The 26,694-nt window shown below is 35.5% G+C and overlaps 1 protein-coding gene across 4 annotated transcripts in view; it reads left to right on the forward strand.

Annotated features, from left to right (window-relative positions):
* The window catches only part of MYOF (myoferlin), a 72,920-nt gene that overhangs the window by 40,430 nt on the left and 5,796 nt on the right, over positions 1–26,694 (forward strand). For 2 of the 4 annotated variants that reach the window (XM_065671913.1, XM_065671915.1), the window contains exons 22-46: positions 329–435; positions 2,681–2,873; positions 3,898–4,053; positions 5,073–5,204; positions 6,826–6,989; positions 8,464–8,578; positions 8,882–8,987; positions 9,677–9,819; positions 10,591–10,764; positions 11,791–11,902; positions 13,299–13,376; positions 15,107–15,288; positions 15,381–15,539; positions 15,705–15,803; positions 16,103–16,264; positions 16,804–16,969; positions 17,590–17,666; positions 21,493–21,504; positions 21,620–21,718; positions 22,304–22,429; positions 23,208–23,363; positions 23,474–23,565; positions 24,962–25,132; positions 25,676–25,824; positions 26,042–26,181. In XM_065671913.1, coding sequence (XP_065527985.1) covers positions 329–435; positions 2,681–2,873; positions 3,898–4,053; positions 5,073–5,204; positions 6,826–6,989; positions 8,464–8,578; positions 8,882–8,987; positions 9,677–9,819; positions 10,591–10,764; positions 11,791–11,902; positions 13,299–13,376; positions 15,107–15,288; positions 15,381–15,539; positions 15,705–15,803; positions 16,103–16,264; positions 16,804–16,969; positions 17,590–17,666; positions 21,493–21,504; positions 21,620–21,718; positions 22,304–22,429; positions 23,208–23,363; positions 23,474–23,565; positions 24,962–25,132; positions 25,676–25,824; positions 26,042–26,181 — 3,270 coding nt within the window. Of the gene's footprint in view, positions 1–328; positions 436–2,680; positions 2,874–3,897; positions 4,054–5,072; positions 5,205–6,825; positions 6,990–8,463; positions 8,579–8,881; positions 8,988–9,676; positions 9,820–10,590; positions 10,765–11,790; positions 11,903–13,298; positions 13,377–15,106; positions 15,289–15,380; positions 15,540–15,704; positions 15,804–16,102; positions 16,265–16,803; positions 16,970–17,589; positions 17,667–21,492; positions 21,505–21,619; positions 21,719–22,303; positions 22,430–23,207; positions 23,364–23,473; positions 23,566–24,961; positions 25,133–25,675; positions 25,825–26,041; positions 26,182–26,694 lie in introns of those variants that run through there. The other 2 variants (XM_065671916.1, XM_065671914.1) reach the window with 2 other exon arrangements.

The raw sequence follows: 26,694 nt of genomic DNA on the forward strand, positions 1-26,694 counted from the left end.
TTCAGGCAAGGCCCAACACACTCCTGCTTGAATCTGCAGGGAATTCCCACAGGGAGGAAGAGTACTCGGTATTGGTTAGGGGCATGTTAAGTTTGAAGAACTGTTATTTGCTTTGGAAGCTAGGTGCAATATCATGTATTGTTAAATACATTGAAAAAGAACATGGGAATAGTGCTGTTAAATATGAATCAAGTTTGAGCATCTGAGTCTTTTTTTATTTGGTCTGTATACGTCCAAATAAGTAAGTTAAAGTATTGAAACTGATATTGACCATATATACCACAATTGAAGCTTTTCAATGCAAATCCTTTTCTTTTAAATTCCTCAGCAATCCAACTTAGCCACCTTAAAATCAGGAATGCAGGCTAAAATTTCTGAAAACCTATTAGCTGAGATGTGGTTGAAGCTAATTGATGAACTTACAGAAGATATAAGGTAAAAGTACCTTTTTTATCTCTTACGTTATCATTCTAGGCCTGCTCAGAATATTTTCTATTGCCCTTGCTAAGTCAGAAAACAAACCCTGAGGACAATAAAACTGATTACCCTTCTGAACTAGCCTGAGCGCTGGAATTCCAGAAGTCTCTGAAAGTAATAAAACATCATGGATATTGCCAGTGAAGTCTCCTGTTTAGTTCTGCAATTCTCCCTTGTCTTAGTCACTGACAGTAATAAAGCAGCATGTCTTGAAAAAAATCTAAGGCAGGACTGTTCTGAAAATGTCAAATTGTGAATCTCTGCTGCTTTTCTGCCCTCTTGCCTTGTATAGAATTCCTTGTGTATTTTTTATTTGCCCATGTTTCAATGTTATTTCTGAAACTGAAGAGGGAAGAAATTTTGTAATTTACTGATAAGCCCAGGAAAAAAAAAATAAATTAAGCTATTTAGAGCTTAAGGGCCATTAAGATTATATTTTGGAATAAGCCTTTAATCAACACGTCTGAACGTGTGGGAATGTCCAGAGAAGGTGATAGGAGACAGCACTTAGGTTTCTAAAGGAGAATAAACTCTAAATAGAGAGGAAGGGATCATATGTGAAAGAGACATTAATAGGAGGAAACATCAAACTGGGGAGAGACACTTGAAAAACATTAAACAGGTGGGTAGTGAAACCGCGCAGGAAAAAGAAAATGAGAAAACAGTTATTATCGGTTAGAGGAAATAACAGAGAACATGAAATGGGAGAACAAAAATTATCAAGCTGTAGAGCTAATATGAATGTGAACAAAGGGAAAAGTTAACAGTGGAGATCAGTGTATACTAGCAAAGAATTATATGATAGATTATGTCAAAATATAAACTAGTAATCTGATAGAATACCTGCTGTGATCTAGAAGAAAGTGGAAAACCAGACATACTTCAGGAAAGCAAGAGGAGAAGGGCAAACTACAGTCACATGGAGCCATCTAGTGAGTGTAGGAACTTCAGGGTTTATATCAATTATGTCAGCTCATCCTCCTGACGTACATCTGCAGTTATTAATTCAGTTTGTAATTTTGTAAAATATATTATTACTGAACAGTTACTGAGCAATAGCACCTAGGTATGTCAACAAAATGAGCTTTCTGTTGTTCATAGGGTACAATTCTCCTTATGGGCTTTTTTTAGCAGACTTCTAAAACTCTGTCAAAGACATAATTCCCTGTATTGAATTCCTGAACCAATTTTCCTTGTCATGTGTTCAAATGAGTTTTAGGAGTTTGAGAGAGTTTTCAGTGCACTGTTTAAACCTAAACTAAGGAGACTTTCTGGAAGTTCTGATCTGGTACATTTGATTCATGTGTAAGTACTTGCACCCAGGGCAGGTGGCACTTCATTCAGCTTAGTAGAACTAAGTGGTGAATGTATAAGTCAGTATCAAGGTCTTGCAGAATCAAAGCCCTTAGAATTGCATTGCTTGTCATTAAAAATAGGTCAGAGAAGAGTCAGTCTTTTCAAACTAGGCACTGTTTAGGGAACTAATTTTTTGTGTGTGTGTGTTATATTAAAGAGCTCTCAATAAACTCAGTTAAAGGGCTATCCCTTTATCCTTAGTCATTGATCTTTGAAAAGTCCCCTTTTCCTCAAACATCCTCCAAACATCCACCAAAGCTTATTTTTCCTGGGCTCTACTGTGATGCTATAGGACTTTTTGGTTCCTTTGAAGAGTTATTCTGCCCTCTGGTGACTCAGAAGTTCCATGTCATGGATTTCTTTTAAGAGTTTTTTGATGTTTTCATGCCAGAGGGTTAGATAACTCTAGTCATAGACACAAGCCATATTTGTATATTGAGTTTCTGAGAATTTACAGTTTCTAGTGACGGAAAGCAACCTAACTTGTTCTGAAGGCAGTAATTTCATCTTTCAGGTGAACATTCTCAGACAATAATTTTCTATTTTGAATGTATAGGGAAAGGTGCTTTGCTTGGTTTGGTTAGCAGCAGTTAGATTAAAGCATATACCTCAAGCTATTGTACACTGGTGCTTGTTGTGTAAGCACAGCCTTTCCCTTGCTTACTGTAAACACTTTGTCAGATGGAAATCTTTCCAGAAAGAGATGCTATAGCACTATTCTGGTGGGTTTTAATCACAGGAAATAATAGCACCCAATCTGTATGCCACTGTATGAATATCTGTGTTTCAGGTGTGGCTAAATAAAATCCATTTAGATTATTAACCATAATAAATATTCTATTTTCAGTAAACCATTTCCCCTCATAGAAGGCAGATCTAATATTACAGTCCTTGACACTCAGATTGAAAAACTGCGTCTGAGGTCTCTCAAACAGATTGGAGAAGCAGCAGCAAGGATGAGAAATGAAGCTACTGATGTGAAAGCCACTCTGACAGAAATTGAGGATTGGTTGGATAGATTAATGCAACTGAGTGAAGAGGTTAGTACTATACAGTACTGGTTTAGATATAGCTATTTGACACAAACTAGTGTAATGTTCACTGCTGATCAGACAATATCCACTCTCCTTAGAACAGTAATTTTAGATGCTTTGAAAGTAAACATGTTCTTCTCTGTAATTAGGATTTACTTAAATACAATGTTTTAGTGTGTTATCTGTCAGTGAATGCATGTTGGGAAATAACCGCTCTGTGAATTGTAGAATAGACTCCATTCAGTTTAAAGTGACGGTACTTTCCTTTCTCCCAGGATTGCAAGTCACAGGGCTGGTTCAGGGGCCGCAGTGTATATGTTGTACTTCTGCAGCTTGTTATCCCTAGTAATTGACTTCCAACAGAGTTAAATCTGTTTGTTTCTATGTTGTTTTTTAAAATTTCCAGCAATATCTTCAGTTTTTATTTTTCTTGGTTATCTCAGAATTGGCTTTCACAACAAGGTTTATTTTCCCTTTGTCACTTCTGCTTTGAAAAGTGACTGATTAAAAAAAAAAAAAAAAAAGAGCAATTAATTTGAGAGACTTGCACCTCGCATAAAAGGATGTGCACAAAGCTGCAAAAAGGTAGTAGGCTGTTTCTGCCTTCTGCTAAAAGGCTTATGGTTATCTACCCCTAACATGGAAGCACTACAAGCCCTTAAATATGTAGCAGGTCAATCCAAAGCATTAGCATTTGGGATTAGTCACTTTAGTCACCGTATAGGAACTGAGATACAAAATGTGTCTAGAAAAATCAGAAAGAGGTAGAAGAACTGGTTTTTTTCTTAGTAGAACTTACTTGCTTTCCAACAGTCTCAGTGTTATTTCAGTGGTTATTTCAGAACTACATATTGTGTTACTTGCAAGAAAAACAATTTTCTCTGTCATAAATCCATGTTAATTATTGATTCTAAGTGATAAATCTTTCAACATAAATCCTAATTTATGTTTCTGTTATCTAAGCATTGGACTAGTTTAACATCTATTAATTACTGATTTTAACTTTCTTTTCCCCACAAACAATCCACAGCCACAAAACAGTATGCCTGATGTAATCATATGGATGATCCGAGGGGAGAAAAGACTGGCTTATGCTCGTGTTCCTGCACACCAAGTACTTTATTCCACAACAAGCCCTGAATCATCTGGTAAATATTGTGGAAAGACCCAAACAATCTTCTTAAAGGTACTATTTCACACACACACCCTTAAATATTAATTAACATTAACTCCCTAAACTGTGATTCCTTCTGACATGAGCATGAAACATGCAAACAAACTATGACCAATGAGGTGCCAAAACTCAGGACAGATTAAAAACCAAATGCATATAGCTTCTTCACAATATCACAAATTGTAACGTCAAGTTCATCATAAGCCAGTTAGAAACAGAATCAGAACCTGAGACTTTCCTTAAAGAGCTCACAATCATGACAGGACTTTTAAAGTGTCACTGGGGTTGGTGGTTAGGGGCTGGACATGAATGGAGACTTTTATAAGAAATAGTGTAAGTCAGAGAAGTTCTAAAAGCCTATTAGAAGTTTTGGATGGCTTTCTGCATGTAATATAGAGCATCTCTACACCCAAAAGTTCTGTAGTATGTCTGTCTGCATTGAGTCTTACTCGTGAATAGGAATGTCTTTTTCCATTTAAGTTTGTATTGTCTTCAATTGGACTAAACTTAAGCAGAAAAAAAAAGCCGATCAGAACAGTAGCATTTAAAGTTTGTCAGGGTACTGGTAGTTACATTGATTCAATGCAGACAAGCCTATATCATGTTCTTCATGCAAGCCTCCTTATCATGCGTGTTGTGATGCATTACTTCTACATTTAGTGAACCATTCTGACTAACCTCTCCATTTCCAGGGTCTCCTGATGAGAAACGCTAACATCCACATTGAATTTTAAAGTTTGTTCATAACTAAAAACTCCCAGCTGGATAAAACCTGGGAGAGAATATGCCGGAACAGGGGCAATGCTACTGTTACTATGTTTGGTTTTTATATGCCCTAGGCAGGTACCATTTAAAGAATGTTTCCTTCCTGAACTGTATTACTGGCTTTTGAGGAAATGCAGTATAGGAAGAGATAAATAAATCATGTCATAAATCATATTATCATATCTCTGTGTTCTTGTGTATATTTTACTGAAAGCTGCAATACCTGCATAACATAACAAAAAGTAACTTTTTTGTTCCTGTGCCAGTACCCACAGGACAAGACCAAAGATGTCAAAATGCCTGTGGAGTTGCGAATTAACATTTGGCTTGGGCTCAGTGCAGTTGAAAAGAAGTTCAATAGCTTTGCAGAGGGAACATTCAGTGTTTTTGCAGAAATGGTATGTCCATCATTGCTTTCTTACTTTAAACCTGGATGTGAGTGCTAGGAATTCAATTAAATTGGAGCTCTTTTCATATATTTATTTTTGCATGCTGGGAAGAAAGGGAAAATAGTATTTATTATACCAAAACAACTAGATCCCATTCAAGGCAATTAAGATCAAGTCCATTGTGCCTACCAGATGAACTTCAGCAGAGCAGATTCTGAACTGGTTAATCAGGTAAAAATCTGGTTAACTCCAGTGATTTCAAAGACATTTCTTTTAGATTTTTATCAGTGTAATTAAGATTGGGATCTAGACTATTATGTTTGGCATGTGAATAACCATTTTATTTTAATTGCTTCTTCACTTCTACAAATGATACTGGTTACAAGTTTTTTTGCTTAATAATGGTTCTTTTGTAGCAGTAGAAAATTTACTGTTACAAAACAGTAAACTGCCCAAGGAAGTTGTGAATGCTCCATCCCTGGCAGTGTTCAAGGCCAGGTTGGACAGAGCCTTGGGTGAGATGGTTTAGTGGGAGGTGTCCCTGCCCATGGCAGTGTTCAAGGCCAGGTTGGACAGAGCCTTGGGTGAGATGGTTTAGTGGGAGGTGTCCCTGCCCATGGCAGAGGGTTGGAACTAGATGATCTTAAGGTCCTTTCCAACCCTAACTGTTCTATGATTCTAAGAAAAAATGGTCAAACCCAGTAGATTTTGCTGACAAAAGGCCATAATAAACATTTCAATGGTAAGGTTAACAACTTTGGAATAAAATGCTTGAAATAGTCCCAAGAGTATAATAGAGATTTTGAATGATAATGGTAAGCATCAGATGTCTTCTATATGCCACATCACCTAATGCTGCATACAATCCAGTATCAGTATAATAGCTAATGAAACAAGACATTTTTACAGAGGCTTGTATCACTATTGCCTCTATGTTTTAATGTTTAGTAGTATTGTCATAGGTCACTTAAAATAGACAATGGATATTTAAAGCCATTATTTAAGTATAAAGAAGCTATTGAATATTTCATTTTTTGCTCTTCAAACATCAGTCCCACAATCTTACAAGAATAAGAGCAGAAAACTTAAGACCATCATAAATTACAAATAATTCCATTAGCATAAAAGGAAATATACTGTATAAACTGGGCTGACATCAGAATTATGTCCCCAGTAGCTTCCATGATAAGACTATAAATCAGTTTTACATGTTATGAAAGAAGAGATTATAAATAAGAGATTTGAGATGGAAAAGAATGAGAGGATCATACATTTAGGGAACAGAAGAAACTCATTTGAATAATGTAATTGAATTTTGTTTAACAAAGCTTTAATTTGGAGGAAGTTTGCCTGTAGCTCTACAGAGGCATTCAACTAAGACAGTTTTGTTTAGCAGTAGAATCATTGTTTGCCAGACAGCATAGATGAAAAAGAAGAAATAAATTAATGATTACATTGCAGAGTAATGTGGGAAAGGAGTACTTAATTTCAGAAAAGGGAATGGTACAGTAGAATGTTTCATTTTCAACAGTTACATAAATGTCTTTGTTTGTTTGTTTGTTTTTCATCTCCCTTCCTAAAAGCTTTTAATTATTCCAAAAGTCCTGACTTTTTCTTTCTTCTCAAACAGTATGAAAATCAGGCTCTTCTTTTTGGAAAATGGGGTACCTCAGGACTCGTTGGTCGCCACAAGTTTTCGGATGTCACAGGAAAAATCAAGCTGAAAAGAGAGTACTTTCTACCCCCAAAGGGCTGGGAGTGGGAAGGAGAATGGATTGTTGATCCTGAGAGAAGGTCAGATATTTTTTATTTTATGTCAGGACTAACGGAGTTTAGGGCAGGAATAAAGGAGTTTAATCTCAGAGTGTGGAGTAGAAAGCTCGTATCTGTTTTCTTGGCTGAGAAAGAGGTTTTAAGCTGATCTTTCTAGGACACCAAAAAACAGCCAATAATCAAAGCTAGTTAATAACCTTTTAAAAAAGTAAAATAACACCATTACAGGATTTGCATGGTCATTCACATACAGTGGATGTTTTTTGTGTTTATTTCACTAAATGTTGAGAAGTTCCATTGTTTAATGAGGGCAGCTGTCACAGGTTATTTCTAAAACTGACTCAAGACAATGGTTGTTTTCAGAGCCTGAGGTTGTGGTGCTTGCCATATGATAATTCCTCTCCTGGCAGACTGAATTCCTGAGGTGTTAATACTCCCCCAGCTCTAGCAGGTTCAGTCTTGCTCTGTCAGAGGTTTTCACCTCCCGAGAGTTTAGCTATTTATGTTGCCAGACTTTAAACCACACTGGGTAAATAATTAGTTTCATAAACAAAAGCCAGCATGAGAAAGAGATTGTTTTCTCTTTTCTTAACAGGTTCAGCCTATTTTAAATTATGTGTTCTGGTGGTAAAAAAAATACCGGACTTTTGTTGTAGAAAAACTGGGCAGAAAAATATGTGCTATTATTTGATGCATTTTAAAACAGCATCAGTTTGTAGGTATGAATGGATGGGTTTATTTTCATATTCAATGCATAGTTTTTATTACAATTAGTAGTATGGCATGAAGAAAAGCAATAACAGACATGAAGATATTTTCTCAGATAATGAAATAAATGCTAGTGTTACAATGCGTAAGTATTGCATCATTGAAAAATAATCTGCATGGCTCTATTTGACCAGAAGATGGCATTTTAGAACAGCCTTTCGTGCTTTCTGAATCCCAGTAAATGGAAATCGTGGCTATTCTATTTGATTTAATGTTCTCTTGTTTCTTTTACCTACAAGTTAGAAAAATATTAGCCAACTGATTGCTTGTCTTGTCAACAGCATAAAGGGGAAAAAAAATGAAGTACATTGCCAAATTTTAGGTCATAGCTAATCAGACGCATATAAATCTTGTGTGCAGTTTTGGTTTTCCTACATTTAAATATGTGATTCCCTTTTTTTTTTTTTTCTAAGAATAATTGTTGAAATCAGATCCTGAATAACACAGCAGTTAAAATACTCCTGCTAGTCACTGATTATATGAGTAATATTCCTCCTATTGCTTACTACTACAGGAGTTGCTTCAATTTTAGGCAGACATTCTAGGGAAATAAGTAGCCATCATATAGATAAGGGATACCCTGTACTCTGTTAATAAATAGAACTTCACAAACATGGACAATCCAGAATTGCAGCATGTGTGCACATTCTGTACTTTGTTTCTGTATGTTCTCTGTAGCTAACTAAAATGCATTTGGTTTAGTAATGTATTTGCTTTGAATTTGCAGTTTGTTAACTGAAGCTGATGCTGGTCATACTGAATTTACTGATGAAGTATATGAAAATGAGAGTCGCTATCCTGGAGGGGAATGGAAAGCAGCTGAAGAAAGTTACACAGATGTGGTGAGAATGATACTTTTCACTGCATAAGTGGAGGTTTAAGAGAAGGAGTTCTAGGATTTGCTACACAGGCACTGGAATGGGTGGCCCAGGGAAGCTGTGAATGCTCCATCCCTGGTGGTGTTCAAGGCGAGGTTGGACAGAGCCTTGGGTGACATGGTTTAGTGTGAGGTGTCCCTGCCCATGGTAGGGGGGTTGGAACTAGATGATCTTAAGGTCCTTTCCAACCCTAACTATTCTATGATTTTATGATTCTATATTTAATCTATTAATGCACAGAACTGTTATGTTTTGCCTACATAAAAGAATGGAGAAAAAGCTCCACCGCCACGTGAGTTCACATGTCCTCTTGGGTGGATGTGGGAAGATGATGCTTGGAAATCTGATTTAAATCGAGCAGTGGATGAGCATGGTAAGATTTACTGTTTATCTACTGATTATTTGCTGATTATTAGGACAATCTGTCATAGTCTATGCTGAAGGAGAGCACATGTCAAGACTGTAACAATGTCCTGAGCGTATGCCCTATGGAAGAACGTCAAGGAAATATTTGGATAACAGTTGCTTGAGGAATCAGATAAAATTACATTTGGGAAGTGTTCTCTGTCAGCATCTTTTTCTGTTTCCATTTTAAACACTGTTCTATCGAACTCACTCATTGAGCCTTTCTTGGGTCAAAATGGACAAGTCTTCTGAACTGTCTATGTAATAAATTCATTTATAAGTGCCTACTAGAGAGAGAATCACATATTCTAAGAAACTGTACATTGATCTTAGCTGCAGCAGCAGATGACAATTTTGAGCCAAAAGCCTTGAAAATGAAAAAAAAAAAAGGGGCTAATGTAAACAACAGTGGATGAGAGGTTCCAGTTGGGAAAACTCCATGTATAAACAGTGTGCCTGAAAATAGAGCCCATCCTTATTTTAAATAAGTTTCAAAAATGTTTTTCCCAAGGTCAAAGTTAATGCAGTCCAGTGGTTAGGAGCAGGCCTGTCAGATGTGGATTAGTAGCAGTAATTGGTTTCCTTTTTTTGTGAAGTCATGCTTTTCTTTTTCTATCTTGCTTGTGTTTTTGAAATGTACCAATTAATCAATTTCAGGATGGGAATATGGAATTACTATTCCTCCGGACACTAAACCAAAGTCATGGGTTGCTGCAGAGAAAATGTACCATACACATCGACGACGAAGACTGGTGCGGAAACGTAAGAGGGATCCAGCTCAACCAGTAACAGCAGGAAGGGTAAGCAGAAGAGAGATGCAGTCAGAGGCTGCATGTTTTCATTATACTCCTTTTCTTCATCTTTTTGTAAACTGATGTTTCCAGCTTTGGTTTATAAAGGGATATGCCTGCCAGAGCAAGTGCTGAGTTTTTTCATTACATTTATAAAAGGACTGTTGTGGTTTAACCCCAACTGGCAACTAAGTACCATGCAGCCACCCACTCACTCCCTCCAACTGTGGGGTGGGGAGGAGAGCTGTAACAAAAAAATGTAAAAACCCATGGGTTGAGATGAGAACAGTTTAGTAATTGAAGTAAAAGTAAAATGTAATAATAGTAGTACAATAATAATAACAACAATAATAAAAGGAAATAGAGAAGAAGGAATAAACCCTGCCCCCTCCCCAAAAATAAAAAAAGTGGCACACAATACAGTTGCTCACCACCCACTGACTGATACCCAAGCAGTGATAAGTCCCTTCCAGGTAACCCCCCAGTTTATACACTGGGCATGACATGCTGTGGTATGGAATATCCCTTTAGATAGTTTGAGTCCGCTGTCCTGGCTGTCTCCCTCCCAGCTTCTTGTGCCCTTCCTTAGTGGCAGAGCATGAGGGATTGAAAAGTCTTTGACTTAGGGTAAGCACTACTTAGCAACAACTAAAATATGTTATCAGCATTATTCTCAAACCAAAACATAGCATTGCACCGGCTACCGGGAAGAAAAACTACTATATCCCAGCCAAAACCAGGACACCACCACTATCAGTAATAAAGATTTATGTCTTCCAGGGAATGCCATCATATGAAGATCAAGAAGGATGGGAATACGCTTCCTTGATTGGTTGGAAATTTCACTGGAAACAACGCAGTTCTGATACTTTCCGTCGAAGACGATGGAGACGAAAAATGGCTCCCTCAGAGACACATGGTGCAGCAGCTATCTTTAAACTTGAAGGTGCTTTGGTAAGCAGCAGAGTATCAAAAAAGTCTTCAAAAGTTCAATACGTTAACTTACAGTAAATAAACAGTTATGTGTATCAGCTATTTTAGTCCCTGAATTGTTTGAGTGCTATATAACTGAGGAACTAGTACAGTTTATATTGTTTAAATTGTGTAGAGTCTGAAAGGAACCATTAAAGTCAGAGTAGAGACTCCTTCATTACACCCTTATTACTTTATTTTTCAAAAAATTTTCCTATTACATTACATGAGATTTAGTGCAAAAGGCCAAATTTCCACATGACCCTCCTGTGAAGTAAAGTGACAAGGTAGCTCAAGCTGTTCACACACAGAATTTAGATGCATTAGCATCAACACAAGAAACAACAGGCACTGAGATAGCTGCTCCTGGTTAATATTTGTATATATAAACAACCACACACAGGAAAGGATAGCAAAGTGCTGGAGAAGCCAGAACATCATGTGTCATAAATAGATGATCAGAATCTAATTATTCCTCAAGTTTTCACATTAAAACAGCTTCATAGATAAGTTCTATTTACCAAAATGCAAACTGGAGCAAATAATGAGAGAGCTACATTGTTTTTTCTAAAATAATGATTCTGATTGTATAACATTAACAAAAATTTGCACTTTTTTTCTTGGTTTGTTCTCTTTTTTGCACCAAATGGCAATCCATGATTCACCGATAGCTTTTTCTTTCCCCACTTAATTTGGTTCCACAGAGTTTAAAAATTCCTATTTCGGTTTCTTTTGTGACTATATGTCCTGGGATATTGCTAGGAAAAAGACATTTTGGATCGTAAGCTTAAATGACTGGATCTGATTTCTGCACAGCTTTGATGACATCAAGAAATTACCTTTGGACATGACTAAACATCTTTAAAGTACATTTACTCAGGAAAGTAAATTTCTCCTTGTCCTAGAGGAAAGACTGAAACCAATATATTCCCACACACAGTCCACTTTAATCAAGTTCCTTCTATATTTGTAAATACTGAGTAACTTTTTTTCTGTATATAACTTCAGGGAGCAGATAATAGTGTTGATGACGGAGAAGGGAAGAATTCAGAAAAAAACAAGGAGTCAGCAACAAAAGTGTTTGGTGCCAACACACCACTTGTTTCCTGCTACTTTGACAGTAGGTTCTTTAACAATTCCTGTTAAAAATCATGTCCATTTCTTCCTGGTCTCAAACAGAATTGTTATTATTTGTGTTTCACGTCTAGGCTTACCTTCTGGTACCATTACTGTCTAGTCCTTGATTGGGCAGTATTTAGGCTGTTGAAAGAAGAAATTCAGTTAGTCATTTCAGTATTTCAGCCCACTGTCATGCAGACATTTTTAAAACCTGTACTGGACAGGAATTCTAAAGCTAACTATTGCAGTACCTGAATTTTAGGCTTTCTCAAATGATGCATTTTTAGCATTAGGGTCCCTCCATAACAATACAGGGAGTTAAGCCAGCAGAGAAGATGTCTGAATGGTTAATTTTTTGCTGGTTTAGCTCACTTAACCAGCTCAATTGAGGGTCAGATAAATGCCCGATCAGAGGAAGCAGTAAGACCATGTAGTTGAGTTGGCAAAGTGAACAAAACTGTAACTTTGCCAACCTGGATTGGCTTTAAATGCCTTGGAATCACTGTAATGGGATTCACAAAAGCAGGGACACTGAGATGGGAGCCACCAGTGTTTGTTAGTTAACAAGAATAGAAGCCAATCCAATCCACTGCTAAGGCTTGTCTTTGTTTGGACTCTGCAGAACTTGGTCTCCCTGCTGGGAATGGGTGCCTAGATCTTAAATCTTGTTTTTCAGAAGCTGAGGAAGATTATTATGGTTTCTTTTTAATAATGAACACAATAGGAGGAAAGTGGCACCTTTTCCTACCAGAGTTCAGAGTTTTCAACTCATTGAGGCTATGAGCAGCTAAGATTTTCCCAAGGAAGGGCTGACATCATTTAAAGAAAACCTGTAGTAACTTAACCACGTGCTGTCCTGGGTTTGGGCCACTCTTGCATCTTCTTGTTTAAGCTGTTCCACCTTGCTCATATTTTTTTTTTTTTTTTTTTTTTTACTTTTTAGCCAAAGAGGCAAAGTTACAATTGGAATTATTTTCTAGATCTAATAGCTAAAAATACGAAACTCTCAGGTCTCTGCAAGTGCTGCAGTGAATACTTAAATCAAGCACAGAAGTGCCTGGCTCTTGATTCTCTTTGGAGGAGCTGGATTATCACAACATTTCAAACACGAATCTTTGAATAGAAGAATTTTTGATGATCATATGGTGAAAAATAGCATTAGTGTTTGGTTTGGGTTTTTTTTCATTTCTGCTTTAAGTTGTGCTGGAACAAATGTTCTCAGGTGCTAGCTTGCTGGTCTTAGTACACTTGTCAGTAGAAAAAAAAAAAGCCGAAATGTTGCTACAGTCTTTGTGCTTGAGTTAAAATGAGTAAGGCATTTTTATAAACTCAAGATATCTTCATTACAGAAAAGAAGCATGTATAATGCAGTTGTACTCTTTATTTATTTGATACAGGAGTATATACGTACCATCTTCGCTGTTACGTCTACCAGGCAAGAAACCTCATGGCTTTGGACAAAGACAGTTTTTCAGGTATGGAAAAATCCTGCTAATGGTGGAGAAAACCCAATTCTGCAATGAACTAGTACCTTGATTTAGCTATAAAATATTTTAAATCCATAAGGTCTATGCTGCTGAAACTATACCATAAAGGAAGTCTCAGCTGCATTACGTATGATCCAGATTTGGTTGCTACCCGAAACTGTAACTAAAAGAAGAGCTCTGAATATGCAGCACTTGCTGCTGCCAATGAATTCCCGTTATGGGAATGGGAACACAGGTCTGAATTCCATGACCCATCCCTTACCTATGCCTTAGTTTCTCCTTCTAACCAAAGCCTATGTACAGTTCCTAAACTGTCCTAAAGGAAGCTTGCATAAAAACAAGGATGAAGAAAGCTGGACGGCTGCTATGTTACCAACTGCATCTCTGTTCAGTATTTTATATTCAGTAGCACTGGGATGCCCTTGTAGTAAACTACACTGTGCCTTACTAATAAGTATGGCTTTTGTTTATACAAGTGTACCTGTTGCCTTTTAATTTCCACCTCTTAGGTATTCCAATAGTGTTGTATCCATTTGGCATCTTTGCAGTCAGGCTAATTCGATACTCAGGTTACCAAGTATTTAAGTTTTGCTGATTACAATTAAAATCCCACAGGGAAATCAGAGAGCAAATTAAAATTAGATTCTCTAAGCATATGATTTTACGTTTTAAATAAGTTCAGCCAAAGTTCTAGATGAAATGGGCAGCTCAGAATTTTCTTTCCCCATCAACCTCCATTTGCAACCTTCTTTTTATTCCTGTTTTCGTTAAGTGTAATGCATGTGTTAACTTGTTACAGAAGATAGAGGCCTATAGATATTTTAGTGCTGTTTTCTGTGATGAGGTGTTTTTTGTACAGCTGCCTGTGTGTATTTGGTCTTCAATGCTCAGCACTTCAAAGCAATACAAGGAAACAATAATAAATGCCACTAATTTGCATATGTAGAATTAGGATGCAGTCACACATAAACTAGCAGATCTACATTTTATTTTCCTCTAAAGCTAGTTTGAAGAGTTAGCTAAATTTTGTAAAACTCTGATCAGGTACCTGTCCAGAAGCTGTTGAAACTGACCTAAAGGTAACCTTTACAATAGCCCCTAGTTCTTAGTAATTGCAATTTGTACAGGAAATGTTAATGACCATCATCAGATACCTTCTACAGAGCTCTTGATGATTTAAAGACCTGCCAAACACTGGGCCTGGACCACTTTAATCATTCAGCTGTGTCGCACGAAGAGGTTGCTATAAATAAGCATGTTTGAAACTAAAGCTTGATCTGAGCAATATAGCCTGGGAGCATTTGCTGTCTGGCAACTAGTCAGAACTAGAATTATTTCTCTGTACTATTTATGAGGCTGCACAGTTGTGTATCAATGGAGACAACAACAACAAAAATGTTTCGATGGACCATATTTGAGATTTGTGTAGCCAGTGTTTCACTTTAGTTTTCAGGTTCTCTTTCTGATTTGCAAGCTGTTTTATCAATTTCATTTATTACTATTAATTGAGACTTGTATAAATGAAACTGTTTAGTAACCCAATGGAATTTGCTCTATTGAAGGTAAATTATGTGCATGTGTGGGCTTTTGTTTTACATAGAATGGCTTATAGGACTGGTAATGACAAAAGAAAATAACATATTTGATAAAATTGTGCTGTGCGCCTTATGGGGTTTTGTTTGTAACATTATGCTTTTAATTTTTGTATGATATTTCAGACCCATACGCTCACGTTTCCTTCCTTCATCAAAGCAAAACAACTGAGATCATTCATTCAACTCTAAATCCTACATGGGACCAAACTCTCATATTTAATGAAATTGAGATCTATGGGGACCCACAGACAGTAGCCCAAAACCCACCTAATATTGTTATTGAACTTTTTGACAGTGACCAAGTGGTAGGTGAATGCTTTTTACGCTGATTGCTTTTCATTTATTTGTATTGATTGAGAATAACATTAATGTCTATGATTGCTATTTTTGGTTGCAGGGTAAAGACGAATTCCTTGGAAGAAGCATTTGTTCCCCTATGGTCAAGTTAATCCCAGAAGAGGACATCACACCAAAACTGCTCTGGTATCCTGTAACAAATAATGGCAAAGCTAGTGGAGACATTCTTTTTGCTGCAGAACTTATTTTAAGAGACAAGGTATATACTTCTTAGATATACTTTTTTTGTGTGTATACATATATAGTATGATATATATCCTTTAACTGTGAGTCATAATGTGAAGAATTGTCTTAATACTTGATATTAAGACATTTCATTTAAGGAAGATGAAAGAAACTAATACTCATGTTTGTGTCTTAACAGGCTGGCACCAACCTTCCAATTCTTCCATCCCAAAGAGCACCAAAGCTTTACATGGTACCTCAAGGTATCAGACCAGTAGTTCAACTCACTGCTGTTGAGGTTGGTTTATTCTTAAACTACCTCAATGCAAGTACAGTCATCTTATCCTCTAAATGGTATATTTGTGTATTTGTTTCAAGAAAATAAATATTTCGGAATGAGAAATATGTGGGATTTTTTTTCTTTAAGTGTGTTTGAGTTCCGTTTTTTCCATTAACTTTCTTAGAACAATGAGCTGGAAATTGCCAGTCACATTTTTTTCCTTTAAAGACTTTATTTCCTCTTTCCTACTTTTTGAGTATCATGTTAGGCATATTGGTACCTCACTCACTCTGCTGACACTGGATTTTATTTTACAGATTCTGGCCTGGGGGCTTCGGAACATGAAAAACTATCAACTGGCCCCTGTTATGTCTCCAAGTCTCATCGTGGAATGTGGGGGTGAAATGGTGGAATCTGTGGTGATCAAAAACCTCAAAAAGACACCAAATTTTCCATCTTCTGTTCTCTTCATGAAAGTTGTACGTTGCAAAAACCTATATACTAGCTATCTATAGCAAAATCAATTATTCCATACTTTTAAAGGTCAAGGATTTGTTATGCAAGAATAAGCAGAAAAGCTTGCACAGCCTTTTTGTCTTAACATGAGCAATTTACTGAGCCTGAAAATTATAATAAAGTTCATGTAAACATATTTGTACAGTCATTGATAAATTACACAATTTTTTTTATACACTCCATTACACTATATATATATTTATTTGAAAAGGCATCAATTTACCTTTGCAGTAGATGTGTGGCTACTTTCCTACAGCTAGGATGGGAGTTGTTCAAGAGTCAGGAAAGTTCAAAATTTGATGCACTTAAAATTATTCTTACTGACTTTTATTGAATCAAAATGTAAGGTTAGAAATTTTCATTCACCATACAACTGTAGAACATGGAAGTTCAATATTAAATAAATGAAGCAACAGATCTAATTCAGGGGGGAAATCTTTATTCTGAATTTTATTTTCCTTCTGTTTGAATTGGAAACAAACTCTTAACCTTTCATCTTTAGCTCTTGCCAAAAGAAGAGTTGTACAGTCCATCTCTCGTTATTAAAGTAATAGACCACAGACCATTTGGACGAAAGCCCATCGTGGGACAGTGTACTATTAATTTACTGGAAAGCTTTCGCTGTGACCCGTACACTACTAAAGAAGACATTGCACCACAACTGAAAGGTAGATAGCTGGAAAATGAAAAATTCTGGTTTCTTACAGGGTGCTAGAATAACCTGTCTTCAGTGTTTACTCTGTTACGGTACTAATGAATAGCCAACTTGTGTTGTGTACTTACTTGGAGATAATGTGATCTGAAAGCGAAAAATAAGAATCTAACTCAGAGTATTAATTAGTGCAATATTCTGTGAAGCATAAGAGGACAGGAGGTAAAAGCAAGGCCTCAGACTTAATATGCTGGTTCCCTGAAGTTCCTCTTTAGTATCAACTTGGAATTCAACTGCCTGCAGATTACCCCTGCACTGAGTGCTGAAGTAATGGTCCAGTATTCCAGCAAGAATGCTCTGAACACAGTGCTGATATTTCTCTCTATATATTTTCTAAGTTTTAGTAATTTTTTTTTATTCTATATGTTTGAGAAATGTTTGCATATCCTGCACAAAAATATATTGTATACTTTTAGCAGAAAATGGCATCTAATTGCTTTCCTTAGATGATCAAACGTACAGCCAGTTAATTATTTAGCATCTTCTGTAGCTGTTTGGATTTCAGATCTGACAAAAATGGTTTAGTAAGTTATTTTTCCTACACCATGTTGCCTTAATAAAATTTTTGGCTTACAGTTAGTCTACTCTCTGCTGCACCTCGCCAGGATACAGTAATTGAAATGGAAGACACCCAGCCACTCCTAACAGCTCAGGTAATCTTTTGAAAACTGATACTTGAATTTCTTCTTTAGATCTGTGATTTCTGAGAAACTATCTAGACAGAAAACTGTCAGAAATGTATGCAACCTTCTGGAAAGCCAGATGGAACAAAGTTACTTTGTGACAGGAAAGCAAAGGAAATATGTTAATATTTTTAACCTCTGTTTTCATATAGTAAACATAAAACTGTAGCTTTTTGTGCATGGTAAAGTTCACCCAGTAGCTTTAAAATGAATTCACTTATCCAATAGCTGATGACAGCATATGAGAGAACATTACCCAGTTATCCACTAGTAATGGTAATAGCAGCCTGGTCTTGCACAGATAGAGCAGCTAAAAATCAAGGCTCTAGAAGGAGGTGTATGCTTTGGTGGGTACAGAATCAAAGCCATGGTAACACAGACCTTCAGCCATTCATTTTATCGCATTCATGACTGACATGAAGTTATCCAAAACTGATACCACTGAAACATTTTTTTTTCTGCACTAACACATCTTTTCTTTCCTTTTCTGTTGTGCCTTGTGAATCTCTGTACTGCTCTGATTCTTTCAGGACCACCACAATACAATTTTACTTTCCAGGTAAAAAATAATTCAGCTTGCAGAATTTTACTTTTGAGTTAAAACATGAATGAAGACAACTTCCAGATAGAACATTTTCACGGAAAAAATTTCATTTAAGACTGCAAAATGTTCCCTTTGTGTAGAAAGTGTTTTCATAAACTTCATAAACTTCTGATGGCCTATTATTTTGAAGGAAGTTATGCCCTTTAATATGTCAATTTTGCAGGCTCTTAACCCACAACTTTGATTTTTCAGAAATGCGGAATTTTTATTTTGTTACAGAGGTCCCAAAGTGAATACTACTGAATTTAAACTTTTGAACTCTCACTGCTATTTGAATATTTTATTGATTGCACTGTTCCTCCTTCATTTCTTCTTCTTTATCTTCATGCCAGTATTTTCAGGCTTTAAATAGCTCATAGACCATATTACATGTAAACTGTTATTAATATTTAATTTAAAATAGTGTCTAACTTTTATCTGAATTAGCCATTCTGTCCTAATATAAATGCTTTATAACTGCCACAGAGATTTTCTATTTATTTTCTTTAAAAAAAATTAAGAGATTTAGAAAATACAGAAAAGAGAACTTTGAACTCACTGGCAAAAATGATTGAATTTGTGTAGTTGATTTCAACTATAAAGTGTAAATTTTTAAATGCTACATAAAGTGAAACACAGTTTCTTTTAGAGTTTGACCAATATATGAGCCACATATTTTATAACACTAGATATACTGATAGCATCCATGTGAGAGAGGAAAGAATATTCAAAATAATTCAAATTTAAATAAGTACAACTGTGGAAAGTGAAAGTGATATGCAGAGAACACCCTGAGGAAACAAAATGCCAAAATTTCATCAATTACATTCCAATTTCCAGTGTTTAAGCAGTATGTCAACAGCACTCAGCAAAATGGCTTCTCCAACAACAGTGCATGTATGTACGTACCAAGCTAATGCATGGAGATGACCAGAATAGTGTTGGATGGGGGAAGAATGTTGATGTGATGTGGTGATGAGGCTGTACTTCTGTTGGCAATTATTCCATAGAGAGATTTTGGAGGAGATGATGCTCCTAAGTCTAGTATGATTAGTTACTAATATTAAGGTATCCTTCTTCAAAAAGGCTTGCTATGTGTGTACAGTATGTATGAACTATTAAATCCTTATTGTCTTTCTTTGTCAGCTTTTTAAAAGCACAAAAATCAACAGGAATTCTTTAGCCACACTATTAAAGTTTGTTTCAAAGCCTGCTTCCTGGAGAATAAAATAAATCTACAGTAAATAAAATTCCAATTCTAACTTTTCTAGGGACCCACTGTATCTCTTAATTCTTTTCCATAATTTCAAGATGTTCAGAAAGTTAATAGTTCAATGTTAGTGTCTCAAAATTTTCATGTGTAAAAATTTACAAAGAAGTCACTGGATACATTAAAAAAAAAAAAAAAGAGAGAGAGACAGTAACTGTTACCTCATCTTTACCTGGATATTTTGGATATTTTGGAATATTTCACTCCAAAATCTCAAACTAATCATATGGCATTTTATTCTGTCTTTTGGCATTCTGTGAGCACATTGTGCCCTACAACTTTTAGTAACAATAATATCAAAATACTGAAGACTCATTGTTTGCTTTGGGAATTTGTAAAGACAGCTTTAAGGTTTCAATTTTTTGGTTAACTTCTTTTTTCCAAAACTACCAAGTGCTTAATTTGAAGAGACATTTGAAGGTATATCAAGGGAAAAACAAAACAAAGAATAACTGAAAACAAAAGCTATACCCACAAAGCCTAATCTGAATTCTTCCAACACTATGCTTTGATGAAAGATTCAGAGTTCTACGTAATACATTTTGTAAAAAGGCTTTAAATTGGGAATTTAAATTATTATTGCATAATTACGCAAACTACCCTTCGTGCTGTCAGCATTACAAACCAGTGTTTAAACAAGGTGAGATTTAAACATGGCAAAGTATTCAACATTACCTTATAAATTCTGCCTCTCAGTTTTGCAAATCACTAATGACATGGTTTCTCAGAATAAATCACTCTAGTTGCATTTAGAAAATCTGACAATCCCATGCAAATGTGAACAGAATTATGGTGTATTTCTGATTTGAAGTTAGACAAGACTACAAAAATACAGTCTTGTATTTTGTCCAGTCTTGCTGGATAACCTGTCAGCAAGACAGTTACTTACAGAACAGAAATGGGAGTAAATGAGTATGATATACCATAATGATGTCCTGACCAATTGATGCATTTGGCTTGTATTCATAAAATGTTTTGCATATTTCTTCTCCTTTGTGCAAAAATGGGTGGATTATGCCTTTAAATTAAAGCACAAGGTATGATACATAAACACTAGCAACACTAGCACAAATGACACTTGCTAATCCTGTCTTACAAACAGGGATGCATGATGCTTGCTCTTAAGGGACTATCGGGTCATAATTATGGTATCTGTTATTTAATAGGTGAAGCATTTTGGATTGTGCAGATTGTTATTACACTTACGTAGATAAATTACAGGCACATATACTGGTTGCTACTGTGCTTTATAATTCTTCACTATTTTTCAGAATCCTGAAAATCCACAGCATGTAAACAATTGATAAACAATAGTAGAAGGAAAAGGGAAAAGGCTGTTGAACATTCAAATTGTTTTATAAAGAAGTAAATATTCAAAAAGGGCAAAAATATCTCATTAATTTTATGTATGTGAAATTTGTTTGGAAAAGAATGCCCGGAATAGACTTAGTTTTGTAAGTGCTGTTAAAAACATTTTTCATCTCAAATAAATCAGATCCAGTGCTCTCCGCAACCATGGCTAAAGCAGAGAATGATGCAACTGTGGAAATCAATCAATAGAATCCAGAGTGTAACACTACAATGATACAAAAAGAAAATCAAGTTTTTCTCAGTTTTGCTTTGTTATTTAAAGAACAAAGCACAGGGCGATAATGTCTTAAGAGTCCCAAGAACTTGGTTTTTAAAATTTTTATACATTTATGCTCCAGTTTAATATCTAGGACATACTCACAGCAGCAAAATATAAAAACTTAAATGCATGGTGTCCAAATAGGCTTCAAAAGTATTTATAAATTGTTGATGTTACCAACTTACTTTACATACATATTAGATGCAAAAATCTAACCTTTTAAAGCATGTTTAACTGTATGCAATTCTACAGATCATATTCTCACCACTGTTTTTATTTTGCTCTTTTTTTATGAATTGATCCTCATGAGCAGCTTAAGGAAAAGGTAATGTATCCTACTATATTTTGATATGCTTAGTTGTTCATTGTTTCTGCTGTACAACATGATATAAAAGAGGCTTTATCTCCCAATAAAAGGTTTTTGTCTGCTTTTCTTTAAGGAGGAAGAAATAGTTGATTGGTGGAGCAAATTTTATGCTTCAGTAGGAGAACATGAAAAATGCGGACAGTATATTGCAAAAGGATATGACACCTTAAAGGTATTATTCAGAATAAAATAAATTAACATTCTCAATGTTTATAAGCCCAAAACCTATAAACAGGGTTTTTTTATAGGTGCCTTTTGTTTTCTTAAATGCTCTAAAAATTAAAGTTATAAAAATTTAATTAAATCTTAATATTTAAAATTTAAGTCTAAAAATTTTAAAATTAAATTTTAAAAAATAAAATTTTTGAAAGCATTTAAGTGCTCTTAAAAATTAGTAAAGGTCCATTACTAATTCTTGTGGTGAAATTAAGGTCCTAAGAAGATACCTTTGCTTCTTTTCTACTTAACTACACTTACTGAAAGATGTATTAAATTTAGTCTAACCTTTAGTCAAATGGAATTTTATTCTTGACTGCTTTGCCTGCCAGGCAGATCCTAAATAAATCTATACACTGAATAAGTACGAACCCAGAGAATCTGGAACTTTCTTTTGTTTAGCTGAAATTCCAAATGCTTTGGTTTCTTAAGATAGCCCAATCAACACACAGTATACTTTGCAATGCCCCAGTGGTAGATCCAATATGTATGGTAATTTCTAAGCTGCACTTTCTTAATTTTCCTTTTTCTTTTCTTTAAGGTGTATGACTGTGAATTGGAAAAAGTACCTGAATTTCATAGCTTAACAGACTTCTGTGATACATTTAAACTATACAGAGGCAAATCTGAGGACAGTGATGATCCATCAGTGGTTGGGGAATTCAAGGTAAATTTGAAATAATGGGCAACAACCAAATGCTATATGCAGTCTTTTGTATGTACGTGGCTATCATGTAAGTAAGCCTACACGCAAGCATTGCAGCTTAAATATGGATGCGTGTGTTAATAGGGGCAACAGATGCTCATAGCTACCTAGGTACCGGCCCTTCTTTTCCAAGGAAGGTACAGCTACACATTACTCACACTAAACATGATACCTGTTAAGGTAAAATAATTTATCATCCCTGCTGAAGTGATCTTCTCTGGTACCTGTGAAACAAAACCTCCCCATCCTGCAGATGTTCTGAGTGAAGTGCATTTCTAGAATGAATCTGGAAAAGATATTTTTTATTATTTCTGTCACTGTGTCTATGCCTTCTGAAGATTATAATAATGTTAACGCTGTATGTAAAAGAAAACAAAAACAAAACCCAAACCTCCAAAACCAGAAAATACAACCAAACATTAAATGATGTTTTTGGAGAGGGAAACAAGTATGCAGTATTTGTTATGTATTCTCAGCTGGAGCAAACTGAGTAGTTGTGTTGAAATCAAAGAAGCTGTATTGATTTAAAGTGACCAAGGGTATAGCCTTAGCTATGTAGTAAGTCAGGCAAAACCCACTAAAGTGAAACAAAAGACTTCAAGGTATAGCATTTGAATCAAGCTATAATTTTGCTATTCTTTATAAAACTGTTTATATGTAGGATAAATTAAAAAAAAAAAAAACTAGCAGAATGACTTTTCTGCATTATATTGACTGAGCCCTTATATTATTTTTTTAGGGATCCTTTAAAATCTATGCATTACCTGATGATCCCACTATTCCAGCTCCTCCTCGCCAGTTCCGTGAGCTACCAGACAGTGGGCCTCAGGAGTGTATTGTGCGAATTTATATTGTTCGAGCTTTGCAGCTTCAACCCCAGGATAATAATGGGCTGGTGAGACTTTTTGCTTTTGAAATGTCTGTGAGCTAACTCTGATGTGGTGTATTTTAAATGAAGTTGGTCTTGATAATCATTTCTTAACATTTTTTTCTTATTTTAAATAGTGTGATCCTTATATAAAAATATCTCTAAGCAAAAAAGTCATTGAAGACAGAGATAATTATGTGCCTAACACTCTCAACCCAATTTTTGGCAGGTAACAAACTTTTTTGTGTTTTCAATTTATTGTATTTTAGAATGTTTGCTTATTTTTTAAGGTAAAGCATTGTTTGAGATATCCAGTGGTCTATTCATAGTTATATACTGACAGTGAACTGGAGTAAAATTGCATAAGACATTTCCCTTTGAAATCAAGGGACTACACAGGCATTTGGCTAGACTATAGGTTTTCTGTATCACAGGAATAAATTGCACAAAGTCAAACAATGTATATATATATGTACATGTAGTGTATGAACCTCCCTGTGTTAAGCTTACAATAACAACAAAATACACTTATAGAATATGGAAGAAGTTTCAACTGAAAACTACTTTGATGTCACAGTGAGTAATCATCTTAACATCTATTCCCAGTACATTACCCTTTCCTTCAAAGGCTAGTGATGTCTTTGAAATATATGAATAGAAAAATACTAATTAGAAATAGAAAGCTTACATCATCTTTATAATTGCTAATGAAATTCTGGGTCTGTTTTGGTGTCCAGAGTTAGAGGAGGATTCTGATAAATTAGAAACTTGGGAGAGGAGGACTAGAAGGATTATAAAAAGTTTGGAAAGCATACTTTGCAGTGATATGCTGCAAGATTTCAATTGTTGAAATCATGCAATGAAAGAGACAGCAAAGAGACTTGATTACAGGTACAAAGTACCTTCAAAATTTCAAGTTTTTTCAGAATGATTCTGGAAGCCAAATTTAAAAAGTTAGACTAGAAATAAAACAAACAATCAAAAAAGATGCCAAGAATAATTAACCATGGGATACTCTACCTCAAGGGTAATGGACTCAGCAGCAGTAGAAACCATGAGGCTGCATATATAGAAAGTAAATTTGGAGAATTTGAGAAAACTCTACAGTCTGTTTTGACAGCTAGATGACAGAGTAATCCCTTCCAGTCATAGAAGCTAAGCATTTGAACAGTACTTTTTTTAAGGCTCCAACTGTGTTTGTATTGTAGTAAAAAAAAATATAAAACTTTCTAATCATACATAAACTATGAACATCCACCTTTTTTACAGAGTAGCTGGCCGAGCCACACTCCTTTCTTTCTTAGTCCCAATTCAAGCTGCTACACTGAAAACATCTCAGTAATACTTTGTGCAGAAAGGAAGGATGTAATATCTACAGGAGTACAAATGGAATTATTAATAAGTGCAAATAAAAATTGGGGCATGAGTGGTAACAACTACTAGATTTATTAGCTTTTGAAGCATCCCTTTCATATATTGTAAAGGCTTAAAAATAAACTAAAAAGGGATTATATTTTTTAAGGGTTTGGGTTGTTTGGGTTTTGTTTGGTTTTGGATTTTTAGTTTAAAAATAAAAAACATTGGTCAGAAGAGCAATGGTGTTAACTGGATATTTTTGTGTTTAGAATGTATGAACTCAGCTGCTTTTTGCCTCAAGAAAAGGATCTGAAAATTTCAGTCTATGACTATGACACATTGACACGTGATGAAAAAGTGGGTGAAACCGTAATTGATCTTGAGAACAGATTCCTTTCTCGTTACGGATCTCACTGTGGCATCCCCCAGCAGTACTGGATGTAAGTCATTTTTGTCTATTGAAAATCTTCATCTGTGGCACCTAGTACTGAGTCTCTCTAAAAAATCTGGGCTTCTTTCATCTTAATTATATAGTGAAAAAAACAATGCTAGGGCTTCTCATGGGTGTTTGCTGTGCTCACTCCGTCATCTGAATTCCAAGTTAAGCTGCCAAGTCTTCAGAAGAGCCTTGACTGAAAACCATGATGTCAAACGTTTTAATTTTATGTGGTAATGTGTGTTATTCCTATCCAGAAAACACACACTTAGCAGAGTTTTCTGAACTACTCCTGGAAATAAATATGAAATTATTTGTTGGTGTAAATTATTTTGATATGTGGAAAAAAAAAAAGCACTCTGTCTTGGAAGGTAATTAATTGAGCTGGTACAAACTTATGTTACTGTATCAAACTCACCTGGCCTCAATGTAGGTAGTTACAGTGGCTGCCTTTTCTGATTTAGTTTAATAAATAAATTTTATATGATGTGTAAATGCCCTGAATAGTGAATGATTTTAGGATGTGTTTCTGTTGCTCCCTTAAAAGTTCAGGTGTGAATACCTGGCGTGATCAACTAAAACCAACTCAGCTACTGCAAAATGTAGCCAGGTTTAAAGGCTATGCTCCTCCTGTCCTCTCTGAGAATGGTAGAAGGATTAACTACGGGGGAAGAGACTATACTTTGGAGGAAGCTGGTAAGCTTGTTCACTTATTTTATATTTCTGTCTTAAATTCATATTGATACAAATATAAAGTCTTTCAATTATTATGGAAAATTAGACAAAACCTTTGATTTTTTTTTTTAACATTAAGCACAGTTTTCTCAAATATCTAGTTTTACATTTTTTTTTAAGTTGAAATGCAAATTCTGGTTTATGACCCCCTGTTCTTATTATTCTTCCTTTATTACAGAAGCTAACAAAATTTTGCATCAGCATCTTGGACCAGGTGAAGAGCGGCTAGCTCTTCATATCCTCAGAACCCAGGGTTTGGTACCTGAACATGTGGAGACAAGGACTTTATATAGCACCTTCCAGCCCAACATCTCCCAGGTACTACGAACCAGTTTACTTCTAGTTTCCCAAATACAGAAATGGAGCACTTCCACATTTATATTGTGTTGTCAACAGAGTAGTATCACTTGAGGGGAAGAGGGCTACAGATTAATATTGCTGGTTAGTTTACAAACATAACAAAATGCAGTAATGTTCTGCCTTTAAAACCCCCAAATGACACCTTAAACACTGACAGTAGAAACTGGGAAAGACTTATTTATTTATTTCTTACTAAAATAACCTGGAATATGTGTTTAAGACCTCACCAACAATAAAGCAGACAGCCTGATTCAAGAGCTTCCTAGCTACATTCAACAAATTAGACCAAACTTTTCATTTTTCTACAAAGTCCAGAGGTGATAAACACAAAGTCTTACACTGGACCTCTCTATTAGAAAGGCACAAAGGCTAACATTTGTTTTCTAGCATTTACTGACTCACCAGTAGTTGTTTGTTTAAGAAAGTTTCTGCAGCAACTAGAAAACTTAACCTGCAAAAAAAAAAAAAGGA

The sequence above is a fragment of the Lathamus discolor genome, chromosome 3 (assembly GCF_037157495.1).
Source record: "Lathamus discolor isolate bLatDis1 chromosome 3, bLatDis1.hap1, whole genome shotgun sequence".
NCBI classification, from domain to species: domain Eukaryota; kingdom Metazoa; phylum Chordata; class Aves; order Psittaciformes; family Psittacidae; genus Lathamus; species Lathamus discolor.